The sequence below is a fragment of the Callorhinchus milii genome, unplaced genomic scaffold (assembly GCF_018977255.1).
Source record: "Callorhinchus milii isolate IMCB2004 unplaced genomic scaffold, IMCB_Cmil_1.0 Scaffold7, whole genome shotgun sequence".
NCBI lineage: Eukaryota > Metazoa > Chordata > Chondrichthyes > Chimaeriformes > Callorhinchidae > Callorhinchus > Callorhinchus milii.
In genome coordinates, this window is record NW_024704748.1 from 13831364 (window position 1) to 13850880 (window position 19517).

Consider the following 19517-nt stretch of genomic DNA (forward strand, 5'->3'; position numbering starts at 1 on the left):
GTGGCAACCAATTGTGCACAGCAATTATTTTTAACGAATTATTTCTTTTAACAAATTATTACCCCCAGAAAAGCGATCCGCCAATCAACTAACTACCGGGTTCCTCCTTACTGCTAGGTAAACAGAGGCGTGTGGAGTAAGGAAAATAGCCCAACGTTTCGCCCTGCGTGAAATCAAACCCAGGTCTCTCGCTTGCAAGGCGAGTGCTCTAACCACTGAGCTACAGGACTCCAAGTGTCCAGCAGAGTCTCGATAAACCACTTTGAGATATCACCCTATTACAGGCAGGCCCCATATAAAAGTAAATTGTTGCTTGGCCAAAATGTATCAGCATATACCTTTTTGAGCAAAGAAACAGATTTATGGCCTTTTTGTACCTAACAAGGAAGGAAACAACAACAAGATTGCATTTATAGAGCGCCTTTCACGTTGGGCACTCCCATCAGTGATCCACAGGTAAAAGGCCTTTTTTGTTCCATATGCTCAAATAATTAAACAGATGAAAAAAGTCGTAATCAATTAAAACAGAAACAAAGAACAATATTTGTTTTCATGTGGTGCTCCATCTAGTGGCCTCACCATAAACAAAATAAAATCACCCAATTGAATTATAAAACAGCCATCCTATTCAGGTGGTTTGACAATCCAGTTCAGAAAATAAGAGTCCAGCAATCTTTATAGAAACAAAATTAACAAAACAAGGTTCCTTTACATAAATTTTGATTGGTTTCAATTTCTTTGCATATTTTGGCTGTGACATATGTCCTTCATTCTTTGCGAAATATTCAACCAATATATTTAAAAATACAATAGCACTCACTGGCTATCTATTCAACCTCATAAAAGAAACAATCCTAATGCGGTTCCCAATCACTTGATTAAGCAGCAACTAATCATCCCTGAGAGTCAGCCAACAGATAGAATAGAGGGTTCCCCGCCATTGGTTAACCACAGACATCATGGGTTGAAAGTTGCAAAAGAGCTGGAAAGAAAGATCTACCAGCAAGCAACTCATACAAAGATCAAAGGCTCAAAGATCGAACCACCTGCATTATAAAATTGAATTACACTAACTGGTAGATCATAATAAAACAATCAAGCAGTGATAGGACAACTAAAGGACTTGACCTGTGGTACTGTCCTTCAATTTACCAACCTATCCTCCATTGCCTACAACATGTCATGCAATTTTCCATTACTGATTAATTAAAATAATAATAATAAAAGCTGTCAAGTGGATTTAAATAATTGTTAACTGCAGCTTGAAACTGAGAGTCCAACAATATCTAGTATCAGTGAACTTTACCAACTTAAGAATCATGAGCACCGCCTCTAAAGTTCATTAGTTTATTCTGTAAATATCTTGCACAGTGTTCCTGTCACCAAGTTTGCAGAATTGAATGATTAATTACCCCCTGCTGGGACACTTAAACAAGTCAGCACTTAGGACTGAACCAAAACAGTTGCAACCTTCTTTATACCAAACCTTAGCCTACCTGTCAATCCTCATATAAATTGCTATTAAGTGTTCAAATTTACAGCTAAATATATGACTTAATGACAGATGGTTGAGTAAGGAAATAACTGGAAAAATTGAGCATAATTTTGAAACCATACATCTGTCATCACTGTGAGGTATGACAACAAGGAAAAGGTAGAGATAAAAGGTATACTTTTAGAAAGGCAACCAGTTGCTTTTGGCTATACAAGTCATCAAAATTATCATTACGGTTGTCCAGGGGAAATATTTGATATACTTTATGCACCGTCTTTTGATGGATTCAGGATTGGAGAAGAGAAATTAATATCATCTATTAGCAAGCATCTCCTCAGCTACAATCATTTATCACAAATTTACTTTTGAATAGTTGCTGAGTTAACAATATTCAGAATAAAAGAATGAAATATTCAGATTACCGTGAAAATTAGCAAGACAACAAACACATAATTGCAAAAGGAATTCCTAATACTTGGACTGAAATTTGGAAATTATTTATAGATCATTGCTGTAGTTTAATGACACAGATCTCCAAAATTTGATTAATTTCTAAAGATTTTAAAATAAATATTTTAGTTTTAACTCTGTGCTGCCTCCCAACCAAAACAGAACACTGTAAAGCGATTCAAACGAGTCATACTATTATTTCAGGAAACAAAACACCAAAGTGTGTTGAATTAACAATCCCAGAAACCTTGCCACAGGATTTCTGATCACAATACTGAGAAAGACAATGTAAATAAGGGCCTCTGCCCAATGTAAACAAATCAGCCTCCAAATGATAAACTAGCTGCTGACCAGCCTCATTTTGACTGTCACATTTCACATCCTTTTATTTCTTTTATTTTGTGAATCGAAACCCAAATATTCAGGTTAAGTTAAGATTGTGACAAATAAGGTACTAAAACAAAATTGAGTACATTAGAAGCAACTAAAACACTACTCAAATCCCAACCCAAAAAAACAGATCCAGAAAATGAACAAATGTACCTTTTGATAACAAGGAAATATGCCCATAAATTTAATTCAAGCAGGGAAAAACACATTGCAGCTGTCATTCAAACTTCACCCTGCCACTGAGCCTTGTGGCTGTCTGGGATTCACTAAATGCTTGTATTTGTATGAATAAAAATGAGGGGATTTAGCAGCTCTATTCTTCCGCAAAGCTGTCAAACTCTGACCTTTACGGCAAGATTTTTTTTAAAAAAGCACATCTTACAAGGAAAAGCTCTGCCCTACCTACTGTTTTACAGTACCGTTAGAAAAAAAATATTGAAGTCCTGCAGTTGAAACCAGCTTCATAATGTAAAATCCATTTCAGAAAGAGATATAGCTTAGAATCAACCATGTTCTAAAGATCTCTGTATAATAAAAAACAAAAGAAGTATTACCACAAGAGAATGAACCTGCAATTTTACATCTTGTGAAATTTCTGTCTCTTCCCACCACCCCCCTCCCCCAACCCCAACAAGACAATGAAAGATCTTTCCCCAGTTGCACGAAGATGTGCCAATTCCCTTCCCTCACTGTATTGTCTTTGTGAAAAAAATAAGTCCCAGAAGTGCAGGAAATTATTTTTCGAAATATAGACAGCACTTCCTTTCCCAGAACAATCCATCTCCTGACTTGACAGAATGTCTACTATATTTACCCAACCAAATTTGCCAATAATATACTTCCAGCTGTAGCAGACACACATGTTGCTGTCAATCACTTGTCAAAGCAGTTATTGAGAATGATCTATGAAATCAACTGATTATTAAAATTTTCAGAGCAGACCATTTCTTCAACTGGAACATTATCATGAAAACATCTTTCAGGAATGTAGAAATTGTAAATTTTACATGTATACAAATTATAACCCACATTAAAAAATACAATTATTGCCCAGTTTAGTCAAGGTGCAGCGAGAAAATTTAAAGAGCAGTTTAATGTAAATTTATTCATATGAACTAACATAAATGTTGAGTGCATCAAGGCAACAAAGTGAAGTTGCCAGTGTCTTCAGACCAACTATTCGGCAAGTTAAAATCTATAATCAATCTTACCACATTTCTGATCAGTTTTACTTTAGATACTTTTTGAAGCATGCTGCCCTTTGCTTTATAAAGCAAAACGATGAGTCAAATGTCAAGTGTGTGAATAATCACATCATATGGATCAATACCAAGTTCACTCAGTTAGTGAATAAAAGCATAAAAGTACCATAAAAATAAAAACAATTATGATGGGGGAGGACATCCTCATTGTGCATTTTAAAACTTCAAATGGTTTGTTAGTGTTGGTGGCATTCAGTGCCACCACAGCACAGAATTACAGGTTACAGACAAGTTAAATTGAAATGTTTGCATCAAATAAAAACTGTTGATTATTCCATCTCATAACACTCAAGAAGAAATTGGTGCTCAGCCATTACACATAGATATAAACATTTAAGCATTCTGAGACATTATCCTACATGAAAGGGCTCTATATAAATGCAAATTGTTGCCTTTTTGGAGACTTTTGCAAATTGCATACAGAAAATATTACCAACATTGGAATACAGTTACTGGTTCAATGGCTTAGAACTATCAAAATCCCAGCAACGTCTTTTGCCCTGCGGCTCTGACCGGGTTATCCATCAGACTCAACGAACCTGTGCACAAACTCGGTGTCAGGTTCAACCCACAGCTGTCCTTCCTACCCCATATCCTGTCGCTGACCAGGACCACCTTCCACCAGCTCCGCCACATTGCCTGCCTCCAACCATATCTTGCCCCAGACACAGCGAAAGACTCGTCCATGCGTTTTGCACCTCCTGCCTCCTTGACTATTCAAATACCCTCCTCGCCATTCTCCCCAACTCCACCAACCACAAAATCTAGCTGATCTACAAACTCTGCTGCCAGCAATACTCACTCATACTGCACTGCGTGCCACCTATCACACCAGTTCTAGCCAGGCTCCACTGACTTCGCCATCGCCAAACGGATCAATTTCAAGATCCTCAAACTCGTTTTCACACTTGTTCCCTTCATGCCCTGGCACTTCCCTACCTCTCTGACCTGCTTACACCCCAACCCACTTCCCACTGCCTCCACTCAACTGGCTCTGGCCTCCTGCATGTCCTTTGTGCTCTCTGTTCTACCGTTGATGGCCACGCTTTCAGCCACTATGTCCCTAAATTCTGGAACACTCTTCACTTTCCCTCCACCTTGCCCCTTCCTTCCTCATCTTCAGATCATGCCTGGCCCCAGCTCGACGTCATGCTCCACCACTGTCAAGTGCCCTGGGACTCTGTCCTGCGTGAGGGGCGCTATATAAATGCAAGTTTTTGTCACTGATTCTTCATCAAATCTTAGAATTTTGGTCTCAATCAAAATGATGTGCCAAACTGATTTTAAGATCAGTTTTGTTCTCTGCCACAGTACAGCATCTATGCACACATTATGCTGCATCCAACCCCAAGAATGCTTTTTCCCATTTGAAAAGTAACTGCTAACAACACTTGGAAGGGGTTGGCAATTTTATGGAGTGTACTTCTAACTTTCATCTCAACAGTTTAAACTGCTCTAATCTATGAGACAAGTTTAAAGTTCCCACTTGCTTTAAAGCTAAAAATCAAACCTTTGGTTGCACATATGCCAGAGATTTCATAGTGTTGACAAAAATGTTAATAAGACCAACTGTTGTAACTACATACAAATTTGCTTGAAACTTCATTGTCACAAGATGCACAATATGGGATGTTTATTGCATCTGTCAGGTGCCGATGAAACAGGTGCTGTGACTAAGAGTGGGCAGGTTATAGGCCTTGATAATTAGGGCAAAATTGATTTTCTTTTAATAACGAGTTTCCAAATACAACTGGTTGCTAAATTGCCACTGTGCAAGTTAATAACAAAAAATGTCTCCAATAAAAGTATTATCATATACACCATTTTGTGATGGTCAATTTTATTAGGGTGATGAATAATTTATTAAGAAATGAATAATATGGTTGCGCTTTCAATGGAGAAATGGCAAGTTGAGTGGGGAACTGGAAATCATAGAAGAAAAATCACTTTGTACCCCAATTATTCATTTAAAATAATGTTCTATTATGTAATCCTCCAACCCATTAATTCACTTAGAAAATGAATAATTAGATTGAAGCCCAGGTACACATGAATTTTGCTGAGGCACAAATATTGCAAAATAATTCACACATTCTGCAAAGCCAATGTTTCTGAAGCATTTCACATATCAGATGCAAACCCTGTGCCAAAGAAATGACATCCAGCTAGCAAGTGATGGTAATCGTTAAATCAGCATAAAACAAAAGAGAATCAGTTCAGAGTTATGCACATGTGGTATTTCTTCAGAATGTCCAAGACCTAACAGGAGTTTGGTGTTGAATAAAACTACATTTCAGGATACTTGCCAGGTCCTAAGCAGAAGTGCTTGTCCGTCTATTACCCTTCCTGTCGAACCAGCTGGAGTTTATACACTATTTCTATCCACAGAACGCACTGAACAAACACTTGCATTATATTACTGATCCTATTCACTGTGCGATTGGATGCATCCAGTAACTTAAAGAAAATACAATTCAGTTTTTAAAATACTGTATCTCATTTTTCAATATAATTGCTAGAATTGGTTTGAATGAATCAATACCACTCTTTTTAGCTCTGTAGTAACCACTGAATTCTATTTCTAGTCATAATCTTTCTTATGTAAAGTTAGGGAGCTAAAATTAATGAAATCACGCCCTGCCCAAAATACTTGCAGATGGATAGTGTGGTTCAAATACAATACTCAACTTGTTTATTGCTTGTGTTACTAGAATCCTGCAGTTCAATATTTAGCTGTCTATTAAACCACGAATTGAGTTGGGGTATATATTTTGTTAGTTCTGAGCTCTGCTGGAGCAGATTTAACAAATGAACACTTGCTAGACTTGTAAGGATCTTACCTTTTCTGTTACTGCGTTAACATTTAACTTTTGGACAGTGCCTACGGGTCAAGAAAGATCAACAAGGTCATCCAACCAAGACAATTTGATCTTGCTATGGTTGTAAGCAACTGCAGAGGAAGCAAACAGTTGATCATACTCCTCAACAAACTTAGTGACTAGCAGTGAGGTTGAAGTTGAAAGAACTGACACAGCAATTGCTGAAAGACAGCTTTTACAAGCAGGGGAAAGGGTAGTAATTCCATTGAACATTAAAACTGGTGAATTTGTTGAAGCAGCTGCAGACAATGATTACACTGTTGAGGAAACGTTGGATTGGAAACAAATGACCCATGCCACAACCTTGGTGTTGTTTCAGAGTGGAACATTTGGCCAATATCCTTTTAAACTTGATTCCATAAAAAGTCAGTTGTCCATAAGATATTCAGGCGAGCAGCACAATCAACTAAAAGCTCATATAAAATTCTGGCATTTGGCAGTTACAGGCAGTGTGACCTTTAGCCAATCACTTTGTAGGACAGATAAACCAGCTAGCTATACTTTTGCTTTCTTCCTTCTTTGAATCCACTGAGCGTCAACTCATAGTGGACAGCAGATAAAAAACGATTCACTTTAGATTTGGGGGGGATAAATAGATCCAGGAATGCCTGTGCAGGGACTGCAATTTCGACTGCCACCATATAAATGTAGTTGACTGGCACCAAGAGCAGCATCTTTAATTCACCTTGTTGACTGGCAAATTAGCCTAACGGCAAGCATATCTATTTGCCAAAGCCCCTCATGTGAGGATCTCGATTGAGGAATTGGTGTTAGTGAGTAACCCTCTCTTGCAGCATTGGGCATGGGCATTGTCTTTACGTTTTTCAGTCTGGTTTGGATACTCTTAAGTATGGTGATGAATTTCCATGTGTCACCCAACTGTCCAAAAAAAACAGATGTAGTATTCCAAGATTACTTCACAGCAGTACAGATTAACAGCAAACACTGAGAATCATAGGACAACAATTTTTATTGTGATTTTTAGAAAGATGAAAAACAATGACAATGGCAGTGAGTAATGGAAAATCGCCCTGTGACATCTGATCCAAACTTGAAGCTCAGAGGCATAATCCTGACACAACAACAGCAAATCACATTTGTATAGTGCCTTTCACATTAGGAAGACAATCTTTAATGACACACAAAGAAACAATAAAACAGTAAACTAATGAACTCTTTGGCAGAGAACAAAAAACTGCAAAATGCTAATATATCGCCAGAAGAATCAAATTAAATAAATGCCCAGTTGGACATTACGCAAAGCTCCATAACAGATTTCAAAACTATGATTGTTCCTGTGGGTTAACCAGGCTTTATTTGGAATAACTGAAGAATGTTATAGTTTGCATCATACAAATAGACCATGTTTAGCATTTATTTTAACATTTATATGAATCCCACATACATAAGTAGTATGGCTAAAGTATATTTATACATTTCCTTCACAGGTGCATTTATCTAACATAAACTTTGTAAAACTCTGTTTTGTTTGTGCGCTATGCTACACAAGCCATCTGTTTCTTCTATCTGCAGCACTGAGGCACAGCTTTGTGCAGGTGGGTCAGGGCTTCTGGGCAGCACTTTGCACTGAGATACCACCAGCCAACACGCAGGAGCAAAGTGTACACCACTGCAACACTGCTTAACATTTACACTACCTCTCGCACTTCATTACAATTTTTGGTTAAATAATGAACAGACCATGTTACCACTTCCTGAGGGAATCTGAAAATTATAAATAAACTCTGAAACCCATAACATGGGAAAAAGAGATAATATTGACAAATCTAAAGGCCACTGCTTCACAATGGGTATTTCTACTACACCTGATTAAACATTTTAGTTCTGAGTCTCAGCACAGAAAGAAAGGCATTTAAAACCAACAAGCTGAAATTTATTGCAATGCAGTTCATAGGATTAGGCAAGTTTACTGAATATATTCTATTAAATTAAAGACTATCTTCAAGAGAAATATTAAGTGCACTTTTATGTTGAAAAAATGTATTAAACAGAGCAGCAACAGCACTTGTTCTATCTAGTTTCTTTTAATATAAATACAAGTACAAAATTCAAATCTTATACTGAAACATACTGATGTCTTTTCACCCAAGCACCCGCATAAACACACACTTTTAAATCCCATCGTCACTGCTATCCAGAATTAAGAGCACACGATGAAGCTGGAATATGCACTTCTCTGCAGCTGTCATCAATACTGTTCTGCCATCAAAAGAGGTGGAGTTCTTCTCCAGGGACATCAATTATTTTTCCTCCCATAAAGATGAGAGTAATTCACTTTGTACAGTAGCTCAGCTGAGAACTGACAAAACTCGACAAATGAGAACAAGTGTTTTTACACATCTGTTTCAATTCAAAACCATCAGTATCATCTTCGGATTCTTTATATCTAACATTATCAGCTCACCCATTTCAGACTAGCAGTGCTTCTCATTATTATAGCTATTCCGCAATAAAACATGTGCTTGGCCCATAAAATAGGAATATTTAGAAAAACTACAACATCAAAAGCTTTAATGTAATTTAACAAGTCTTCAACCCCCTCCACTTTATTATGTTCTGAGATTTGAATTGTTAAATTTAACTGTATTAAAATAACAAACAAGCACATTCAGTAAGTGATCAGCTTTGTGCCAGGCGATACCCAATTAAGTTTATCACAAGAATTTTAGAAATACATGCTGTCAAACAATACAGCTAATTGCTTTTATCGGACTAAAAAACACTTATTTTAAAAACAAAGCTTAAACTACTCAGATCATCTTTCACAACAATTAAAAGGAAAGAACCTTACTTTTCAAATTTCCATTTAAACTGGAAATATTTATTTCCCATTAATTGCATCCAATTGTGCTTTCAACAAAACAACTTTTTAACTAGCTAGCTTTAAGGGTTAAAATTTGGAATGCCTTTGAAAACCACACTGAAAATCAGGCAAATCACACACAGTAATCATAATAATATGGATAATAATCAGATCATGATTGTGGTCTCCTTTAATGGAAATGTTTAAAATGGATGCAATCAATCGAATCAATTAAAATTACCTAAATGAAAGTAAGGGTATATTTAACCACAGAGGTAGAACAATTATATATTCTAAGATACAAACTGCGAACATAGATAATAAGAATAATACTTGCATTTGGTTTTTCGTTTTTTATTTATATTATTGTGAAACATTTCTATTTGTAAGTTGTATTCTAAATGTAATACTTTATGTATAATTCAGAGAATTGCTCTAAAATCATTAATCACCATTATTAATGACCATCTAATGACTGTAACAAAAGCAGGTATACCTTTTTTTGGGGGAAAAGCTATGCTGGCAAATCTTCACCTTTGGACTTTAGTTTGCTCTTGAGCAAACCAGTGGCATTGGACTTTGAATATTTGGACTGTCCTAAGAAATGCAAACTGCACAGGGACATGCTGTGTCTTAAAATGTTTTCTTTAAGATGATCATTTTATTAAATATTTAGTCAAAATTCTGTTCAACAGAGTAATAAGCTTTTGATTAATGTGTACCTGTTATATTGTTCAACACTTCTTTGAGGTGGCTGAAGCTATTCAGTAGTGGATCTTGCTCTTCATCCTGAAGTAAACAAAATATAGAAATCGTAAAAATATGAAGTATGAGCAACCACACTGATTTAAGGAACGAGGATCTTGGTTATTTACTCTCCAGACACCGAGATCAAAGAGAGAAACATCATTGCATTATCCAACAAAACACAAACTGTTGACATAATATTATTTCAGAGAATTTAATTAACTGCTGATTCAGGAGAACAGTGTGATAATATTTTTATACCAGTCATACAAAACACACATACTCATTATTGTAGTATACTATTCTTTTGCTTGTGCAAAGTACAATAAATCCTAGTTCATAAGAAGGAATAATTACAACAGAATTATTCATCTTGATGGGTTTAACTGCTATCCAAACTACCCACTCAACTAATGCATTTTCAATCAGCATGTATGACTATAACAAAGACAATGAGATCGAAAACGCAATAATTTCTAACAGGTTTCTTCAATGAGGACTCTGATTTCGAATAGGATTTTTTTAAAAAGAGATCCTGCTAGATTGCTTCCAGTACTAATGCATTTTCAATCATCAAGAATCAAATAAGAGTTCAATCATTTCTATGGTACGTGATGAACTTACATTCACAAGGAATTGGATTGTCCACAGCGTTTGCTATCTCCTGAGTCCCTGTCCCATCCCCGCGGTCCCTCACCCCCATTTTCTCTTGCCCGGCTCCACTGGCTCCCCATCCCCCAGCAGATCAAGTTCAGGATATTTGTCCTCACTCTTAAATCACTTAATGGTCTCGCCCCTACCCTATCTCTGCGACATCCTCAAACTCCACCACTCGCCATCCGCTTGGCAGGCACTGGCCTGTTTCACGACACACGACCCTGACCCACACCACTACCTGCGGTCAGATTTTCAGCCTATTTGCCCTCGCTTTCTGGAACTCCAAACCCTCAAATGTCCAGAGCCTTGGGACACCCTCCAGACACGAAAGGAGCTGTATAAATGCAATTTATGTGTTCTTACTAGAGAAGAAACTTCTTGTTGTTGAGATGTTTAAGAGGGGGGCTAATAGAGGTTTAAACTTATAAAAGGATTGGATAAGAACAGAATAAATAATTTCCAAAGGTTGAGGAGTCCACAATACAATTCAAAATTACATTTGTGTAGCGCCTTTTACGTCGGGGGATGTCCCTTGGCGCTGGACAGTCAGGGATTTGGATCCCAAGTGGGGAAAGGGACCACAACCAAGGAACATCAATATAAGCTAGCAACAAGGGGATCTAAAAAAGAATTTAGGAGTACTTAATGCAGAGGGTAGTGATATTGTGGAACTCACTGCCTGACACAGTGGGTAAATCAGATAGTATGGATGCAGTCAAGAGGATGCTAGACAACAACAACAAGATTGCATTTATAGAGTGCCTTTCACGTCGGGAGGACGTCCCAAGGCGCTGGACAGTTGGGTTGGAACCCGAGCAGGGGGGAAATGGTCAGGGTGAGGGGAGGGAAGGAGCGAGGAGGGGGTAGAGAGTCTAGAGGGGAGATGAAGGCACGGTTGAAGAGAAAGGTCTTGAGACCGGCCTTGAAGGAGGAAAGGGAGGAAGCAAGGCGAAGGCACTGGGGGATGGAGTTCCAGAGCCTGGGGGCTGAGAGGTTGAAGGCCCGGCTACCGATGGTAGGGCGGTAGGGCGATGTGGAGTAAACCGGAGCCAGAGGAACGGAGGGTATGGGCAGTTAAGTAGGGGGATAGTAGGTCGGAGAGGTAGGAGGGAGCAAGGCCGTGAATGGCCTTGGAGGTGAGGATGAGGATCTTGAATTTGATCCTCTGGGGGATGGGAAGCCAGTGGACGCGATCGAGGGAGACATTCACATAAAGGGAAAGGGGAACAGAAGGGTAATGGAGGCAGTAAGGAATGGATGAAGACTCGTGTGGAGTATAAATACCAGCACGGACTGGTTGTTTTTGTGCTCTACATTGTTTGTAAATCTTTACAATTTTATTTGTATCCACTTCATACCATCATTTTTAATTCCAAATCTGTGTTGCTCTGATTTTAAATACATTAATCTAAGAAACCTGGTCCACTAAATCTCTAATTTGAACTTGGAGGCCCAAAGTTTAACCTGCCAGTTGACAACACCATATGCACCATTGTACATCATATCATCATGGTAACATAATATTTACCCAACAGCACAAATTTGGCCCATCAGATTGAGAAATGATGCACCAGTAATCACTTGTTTTAAGGTTTCCAAAGGTTGACAGGTCCACAACAAAGGAACATCAGTATAAGATAGCGACTAGGGGATCTAAAAGAGAATTTAGGAGGACCTACTGCAAGCAAAGGGTCGATTTCAAGATCCTCACACGTGTTTTCAAATCCTTTTATGCCCTGGCATCTCCCTACCTCTCCGAGCTGCTTAGCCCCCAACCCACTACCCGCTGCCTCCGTTCGACTGACTCTGGCTTTGGGTGCTTGGAAACTAGGTGGGTAAAGGGTTAAGAAAGTAACGGTGAGTTTCATGCAGATATGGGTAGAGAAGGATAAAGGAAAAACTGGGACTTCGTGCAAAGAAGGGGCGGTTCAATGAGGGAAAGAGTGCGTGGGGTGGAGGAGTCAAGGAAGAAGCAGCAGCAAGGTGGATTTTTTCAATTTTTGTCACAAAGTCAATATGTGTAGTTGAAGATATTAAGCTAATTCAAGACCCTCCTCTTCGACCGTGCTTTCACCCTGCTTTCCCCCCTCCTGCCTACCACTCTCCCCGATCCCGAGTTCAGTCCGAAACTCTGATTGTCCAGGGCCTTGGGATGCTCTTCCAACGTGAAAGGCACTATACAAATATAATTTTGTTGTTGTTGTTAAAGACAAGATTGCATTTTGATGTAGAGTTTGATGTAGAGTATTCGCAGGGTGGCATGATTTACTTCTGGGTACCTATGCAAACACAGTTTGAGCCTCATCCCATAAGTAAACAGACCATTTTAATTAAACACATTCATGAATCAAATGATTAAGCAAATTAAGATTTTGCCATAAAAGAGAATAATGAGGGTTTATTTTATCTCACAAAGACAACAGTAGATGTAACTTATTATCTATCCTGGGATGGTTCAAATACTAAGTGCTATTGTAAAAAGGAACAAAAATGGGTGGTCAAAATTTCCACCGAGGCAATGTGACAAGCAAGTACCTGGTACGTAACAGGTACATCACAGTAACACTACTATGACATACCTGGTACAGCCTTGCTGTTTTGATGTCCCGCAGTAATACAGTCTGCAGCAACAAAAGAAACAGAAAACAAAGCAATAAAAAATAAAAAAAACAAGTTGATTGCAGTCGGACAGAACAATGGTATCTTCTGATACATTTTGCTAGCTTGACATATAGATCAAGGAGGCTGATCTGAAATGTCAGGATTTAACTGGCATATGTTAGGAATGACCAAACATGAAAACCTTTTGAAAAGAATCTTCATTCAATTAGAGTTTGCCTTCATATGAAGAAATAATTAAAATATTCATTTGCTAAAGACTAACCTCTGTCCACCCTAATCCGTATTTCCACTCGTATAATGACATATACATATTACAAGATCAAATCACTCTCAGGATAGGCTAATTGACCCATCATATCTACTTTCCAGTCTCACAACTTGATCTACCCATTCTAAACCCATTGCCCTGTTTTCACTTGCACTTTTGGAGAATCAAACTCCATTTAATACAATAAATGTACGAGAACACTAAAAAGTCTGATATTTACTTTATAAAGGGGAATGGAAAAGCAGAATATATAATGCTGAACGTTGTTACAATGTTTATCAGTAATCCTCGAGTTTCTATGCCCATTAATTTACTTCCTTAACAGACACTATGACATATCATTAAGAATATATTGGAAAGAGTGAACCAGAAAGGGCGGGGGGGAAATCACATCTCAGGGTCCATTTGGCAAGAAATATTAATGAGTAGTGAAATTCCAGTGTTCTATAGAATGACTGGCGAAGGAGGAGCCATTTCACTCAGTTCCTGAAGTAGGCACGAACTTGGGCGCTGGCACACATCTGTGGCAACTCAAGAGGAATATTTTTGTTCCACTGGTGCAGAATTCAACCCAAATCAGATTTTCCTGAGCAGTTTAGATCTGTTACTAACCTGATATGTCCCAGGGTACACTTATGCAGGAGATTCCTACTCAGGATTACTTTTCAAGATCAACATTTTCAAATCCTTCCAGACAGGCTAGCTCCACTGTGTCTCCAACCCTACATCCCAGGCCACAGTTTTTTGATAACAGAAAACTGATCATCACATACTCCCACCGATTAATCATCGAAGGCCAAGTTTTCAGTTACCGTGGCTCTCCTCTGCAATTCCCTTCCAAAACCACTTTCCCTCATTTGTTCTCTCCTTGCTTCAAATGACAGTGTCTTGGGCTATCTCTAAACTGCTCTAACTTCCTGTTTGTGACCATTGCTCCCACTGTTAAGTACTGAGACTTTTTACATGACGATCAATATACAAGTTGTAAGTTGTTGCAGTTGCTTCCTATTTCCAGAGAGGACTTGGCCAAATCCCAACAACATTTGGCAAAAATCATGTCATGCCATTCCTTCAATGACATTTTGAGACGTCTAGAAGACGTGAGAAGCACTATATCAAAATGCAAGATTATATATATGTATATATATATATTTAGGACAGTTTCTACGCCATACACTCCAGCCCCTCTTTCTCTCAAGTATCACGTGAAGTCAACTTATGTACATCTGTCACTGTTCTTCCGGGATTTGGGTCTCTTGCCTGATGAAAACCAAGGTAACACTGTACACACTTTGGTCCGCAACTATCAAGGTGTCATATCCTGAAACACAATGTTTCAAAAGTGGATCAATTCTTGGATAGTTTCATGTTGCAGATGCCATGACAATAACACAAGGTATGTGTGTAGTCTCTCTGCTCATCCCACAACAGGCTTAAAAACAAGAGCTTGGTTTATGATGAAATGTGTGGCTGAACCCAAATCATGGCACAACATAGCAAAGCACTATTCCTGATGAAAGGTTGATACAATATCATTATACCAAATCAAGAGCTTAAAAGAGAACTGAGTCAGCCATACCCTGAGATTGTGGCTTGACAATTGTAGCTGCAGTAAATAGCTGGGGAGGTGGATAGAGCCAGAGGTGAAGAGGTGCTGCTATGAGTCAGGAGTCCTGTAGCTCAGTGGTTAGAGCACTCGCCTTGCAAGCAAGACACCTGGATTCAATTCCAGGGAGGCGAAACCTTGGGCAAGTTTCCTTACTCCACACACCTAATAATAATCCCTCCAAAAACAAAACAATAATAAATCGGTCATTTTCAATCCACGACTGTTTGTGGGACACTGCTGTCCGCAATTGGCTACTGCATTTCGCCCACAAATATACAGTCAATTCACTTTACAGTATATTCTGAAGCGCTTTGAGACGTCTAGAATACGTGAAAAGAGCTACATCAAATGCAAGGATTATTATTATTATTGGAAGTGATAGTGAATAGGCAGACAATGTGGATGGGGGGGAAGGAAAATAAAACAATCAATACTGTAATTATTTCAATAGCCTTGGACTTAATCATGACTCCAAAACCACAAAAAATCATTGGTTTGTATATAGCATCTTATCACACTGAAACATACTAAAGCAATTCAGAGAATATGTTAAATTATTGTAACTGTGTATTGTAAGCAATGTGCCCTCCATGGTCTTGCTCCCTCCTACCTCTGCGACCTCCTAACCCCCTACCATCCTGTTCAGTCCCTCCATTCAGTGGGCTCTGGCCTGCTTCACGTCCCCCACCTTGCTCGTTCCACTATTAGCGGGCGGGCCTTCCGCCCCTCCGACTCCACCTTCTGGAACTCCATCTCGCAGTCCCTCCATCGTGTCCCCTCCCCTGCCACCTTCAAGATCTATCTCAAGACTCTCCTCTTCGACCGTGCTTTCGATCTCCATGCTTGCCCCCCGCCCTCCACCACCCTAGCTCGGATCTGTAACTCTGCCTGTCCAGTGCCTTGGGACGTCCTCCTGACTGAAAGGCGCTTTACAAATAGAATTTTGTTGTTGTTTTTGCCACAAACAGCTGTGAAATTAATTTTAAAAAATTATTGGGCAGGACTTTGAAAAGCTTTTTTCTCTTTTTGAACAGTGTCATGCGATCTCTAACATGCACCTCAGCAGGCAGACTAGACCTTGGTTTAATGTCTTATCCGAAGGATGGCAGCTTCAACAATGCAGCTCTCCCCAGTATTGGAATTTTAGCATAGGCTATGTGCTAAAAGTCCCTAATTGGGGCCTGACCTGAGTGCCCCTGTTCTTGAGGCAAAAAAAATCAGTGACAGCTACTGTTCTTCATCACCAACTCGTGTACCGTGCTGTAAAATGCAAATGTTTTGATGTTCAGGGAGAACAGGATTGAGCTCAACTGTGATATCTCTCATAGTTCTCAAGTTCACATATGAATAGTATAGGTCCCAAGTTTTGAATGCTAGCTCATGAAGAAAACTTACCAAAGGTGTATGTGTGCTCCATCTTGAATTTCTCTTTATAGCACCAACAACTGTATTTATTTCACCCTGCACAATATAAATACCTTTGTCGATCATGGTGAAGAAGCTGAAAGATGAAGGAAAGAAGGTTATTTAGAAAAATAATTCCACAAAACCTAACCAAAAAAAAGAAACATTGCTTTTGATATGGGGGAGGGGGGTTAAGTCTGACAACAGAACAGTTCTATAAAGAAAACAATAATGCACTATCTATAAATAATGTTTGAAAGTGAAAATGCACTCTTTGGATTAGGATAACTGTGTAAGCTTCCAAAGCTTCATTCACAATATATATAATGCCACATTCAAGAGGTTTATCTGACAACTGTCTTGTAATACACTCCTGGCTTTTATTTACTCTCTATTATCAGTATTCAGTTGGTGCAATTCAATCACAATTATCTCACAATAACAACAACTTGGATTTATATAGCGCCCTCCATGCCGGACGGTGTCTCAGAGCGCTCTCAGCAGGACCTCAGAAGACAGTTTGTGGAACTCAGTGCAACATTTGGTCATCTAATGTTTAGTCATTCTATTAATTAGAGTTTTTTTTTCCCTCGACACCCAAATATGACATTTTATAGACTTAAAGCCCAAAACAAAATCTGCAGTGCCAGCTGGTTATTGCTACCTGCATTTGGCTTTGTGAAAATTTGAACACAGATTTTGGTTTCCGCCAATGAAGGGGACAAAAAGGTGGTTTCTGAAGCAGTTCATAGTTTAAATGGCTGAGTGTCTAAATCCTAAGCAGGAATATATAAGTTCAGACCTATGCACCCAAATAGTGTCATCCAGAAGCAAAGTCATCTACTTCAACAGTAAAGATACATAAAAATATTATCTGAAAATATTATTTTCTTGAGAGCAGACAGAATTCAAATTCACTTGTTACCACTGACTGTCACTAGTAAAAGAGAATACAGTAGGTGTGTTTCTAAAAGATTTGACACCTGATCTCCAGCAATTGGTTGCCGCGTTTCGCCCACAAAATGCACAGTCAATTCACTTTATAGTATATTCTGTAAAGCGCTTTGAGATGTCTCGAAGACGTGATAAGGCGCGATATCAAACGCAAGGATAATAATAATGGCAATTCATTATTTTGGAAGTCATTTTGTCTCAGAAAACAACAGTAAACGACAATCAGGAAATTGCAAAAATGTGAAACTGATTCTTAGCAAATAAAGATAACATACTAAATATGTATCTTGCGTCTTTCGTATCAGGGGAACCTCTCAAAGCACTTTACAGGATTTACTGTAAAGTGTAACAGGTTTGTATTTTTGAAGGTGAATGCAGCAACCAATTTGCGCATTGCATTATCGCACAAACAGCTATGAGGTGAATGATAAATTTTATGTGGGGGATTGTTGACTCCATGCGAAAATCCCTTCTTTTTTCAAACAGTACCATGAGATATTTAAGGTAGATGGGTCCTCAGTTTAACCTCCTATTCAAACAACAACACTTTCAACAATACAGGGCTCCCCAAGCATCGAATAGAAGTGCTAGCCTGGACTGAGTTCAAAGTCCTGATGTGGGGCTTGAACCCACAAACTTCTGACTCAGAGGCAAGTGTGCTACCAATTAGAATGCTACCAATTAGAATGCTACCAGCAGAGCTAACATCTGTATTTTCGAGAGCACCAAAAAAGGGATACTCAATCATTGCTGACCAACAAATGTTACCTGATATTCAAATAATAGTCACTGGATAAATATCGGAATGGAATTGATGGGTATTAAGGAAGAATGATCAAAAACGCTGTACAAAATACAGAGTTCTGAACAATGAAAACATCACAGAAATTAGCTGGAAATATTTGTCAGGGAAACATTTTGCATAGCTTTTCCTCAGGTCAAACATGAGATAAATGATGCATAGTCTGAACAAAGCAGGCGTGATTGACCTGTTCATGTTTTTTTTCTATATTTTTCTTCTCTTCCCCATCCCATTAAGTTTCCTATTCCTTACCATGAACGCAATTTGTGAAGATCTTCACTGCAATAAAAATGGAATACAATTCAACAAATCCATACATGTTCAGACTTTAGTTCAAGGTTTACTGAATTTTAAAAGTAATTTAGTGACAACTGAATATTCACAAATACATAAAAAATGCAGTACATCCCTTTCAAAAATGTTCCACTGCTAAGATCAATGTGGAGTACATTTCCAAATATTGTTTTCATAACATCTGTCAACAGCAAGAGACCTTCTTTAATAATTAATACATATAATATGCTATATTATATAGCTCAGGGCAAGTTAGTTGTTTCAAAATCAATGGTGGAAAATAGTGAACTTCTCTATTTACTTCTCAAGCGAACACTTTCTCAAACTGAAAATTGTATGGGCTGTCATATTCTATAACATGCATAAGGGTGGTCCAACTTTTTGGCTGTTGCGGGCCGGATGCCTGATTTGAGAAATGTCCATGGGCCACATAAGCAATTTTTATGATTTCCTTCTGGAAACATAACAACATTTACAAAGGACCTTTTCCATCCTGGAAGGACATCTCAAAACGCTCGACAGTGCCAGCTGGGTACCTGAGCTAGGGATGGGAAAGGGAGGTGGAATGGGGAGGGGAAAAGATGTCCGAAAGCATGGCCAAAGAGTTAAGTCTTGACGTGCCTTCAAAGAGGGGAAGAAGGAAATGAGTCGCAGGAACTCCAGGAATGGAGCTCCAGAAAAAGGGAGGAAAAATGGCGATGGTGGGACAGATGGGGTGAGGGGACAAGAAGCAAGCTGGTGTTTGCTGGCTAAAGGGAACAGCTGCGTCGGTAGATTGCAGAGGTAGGGTGGGAGGAATGAAGGACATAGAGGAGTTTCTCACTATGGAAAGAGAGCTTACTGTGAGGAAACTGCACCGC

General features: G+C 38.8%; 1 protein-coding gene across 1 annotated transcript in view; it reads right to left on the minus strand.

Moving 5' to 3' along the window:
* Positions 1-19517, minus strand: part of gbf1 (golgi brefeldin A resistant guanine nucleotide exchange factor 1) — a 113353-nt gene that overhangs the window by 92029 nt on the left and 1807 nt on the right. Inside the window, exons 2-3 of the mRNA XM_042337122.1 lie at positions 16599-16704; positions 10023-10089 (exon numbers count right to left, since the gene is read on the minus strand). Of these exons, the coding sequence (XP_042193056.1) occupies positions 10023-10089; positions 16599-16694 (163 nt within the window). The 5' untranslated portion in view covers positions 16695-16704. The remainder of the gene's footprint in view (positions 1-10022; positions 10090-16598; positions 16705-19517) is intronic.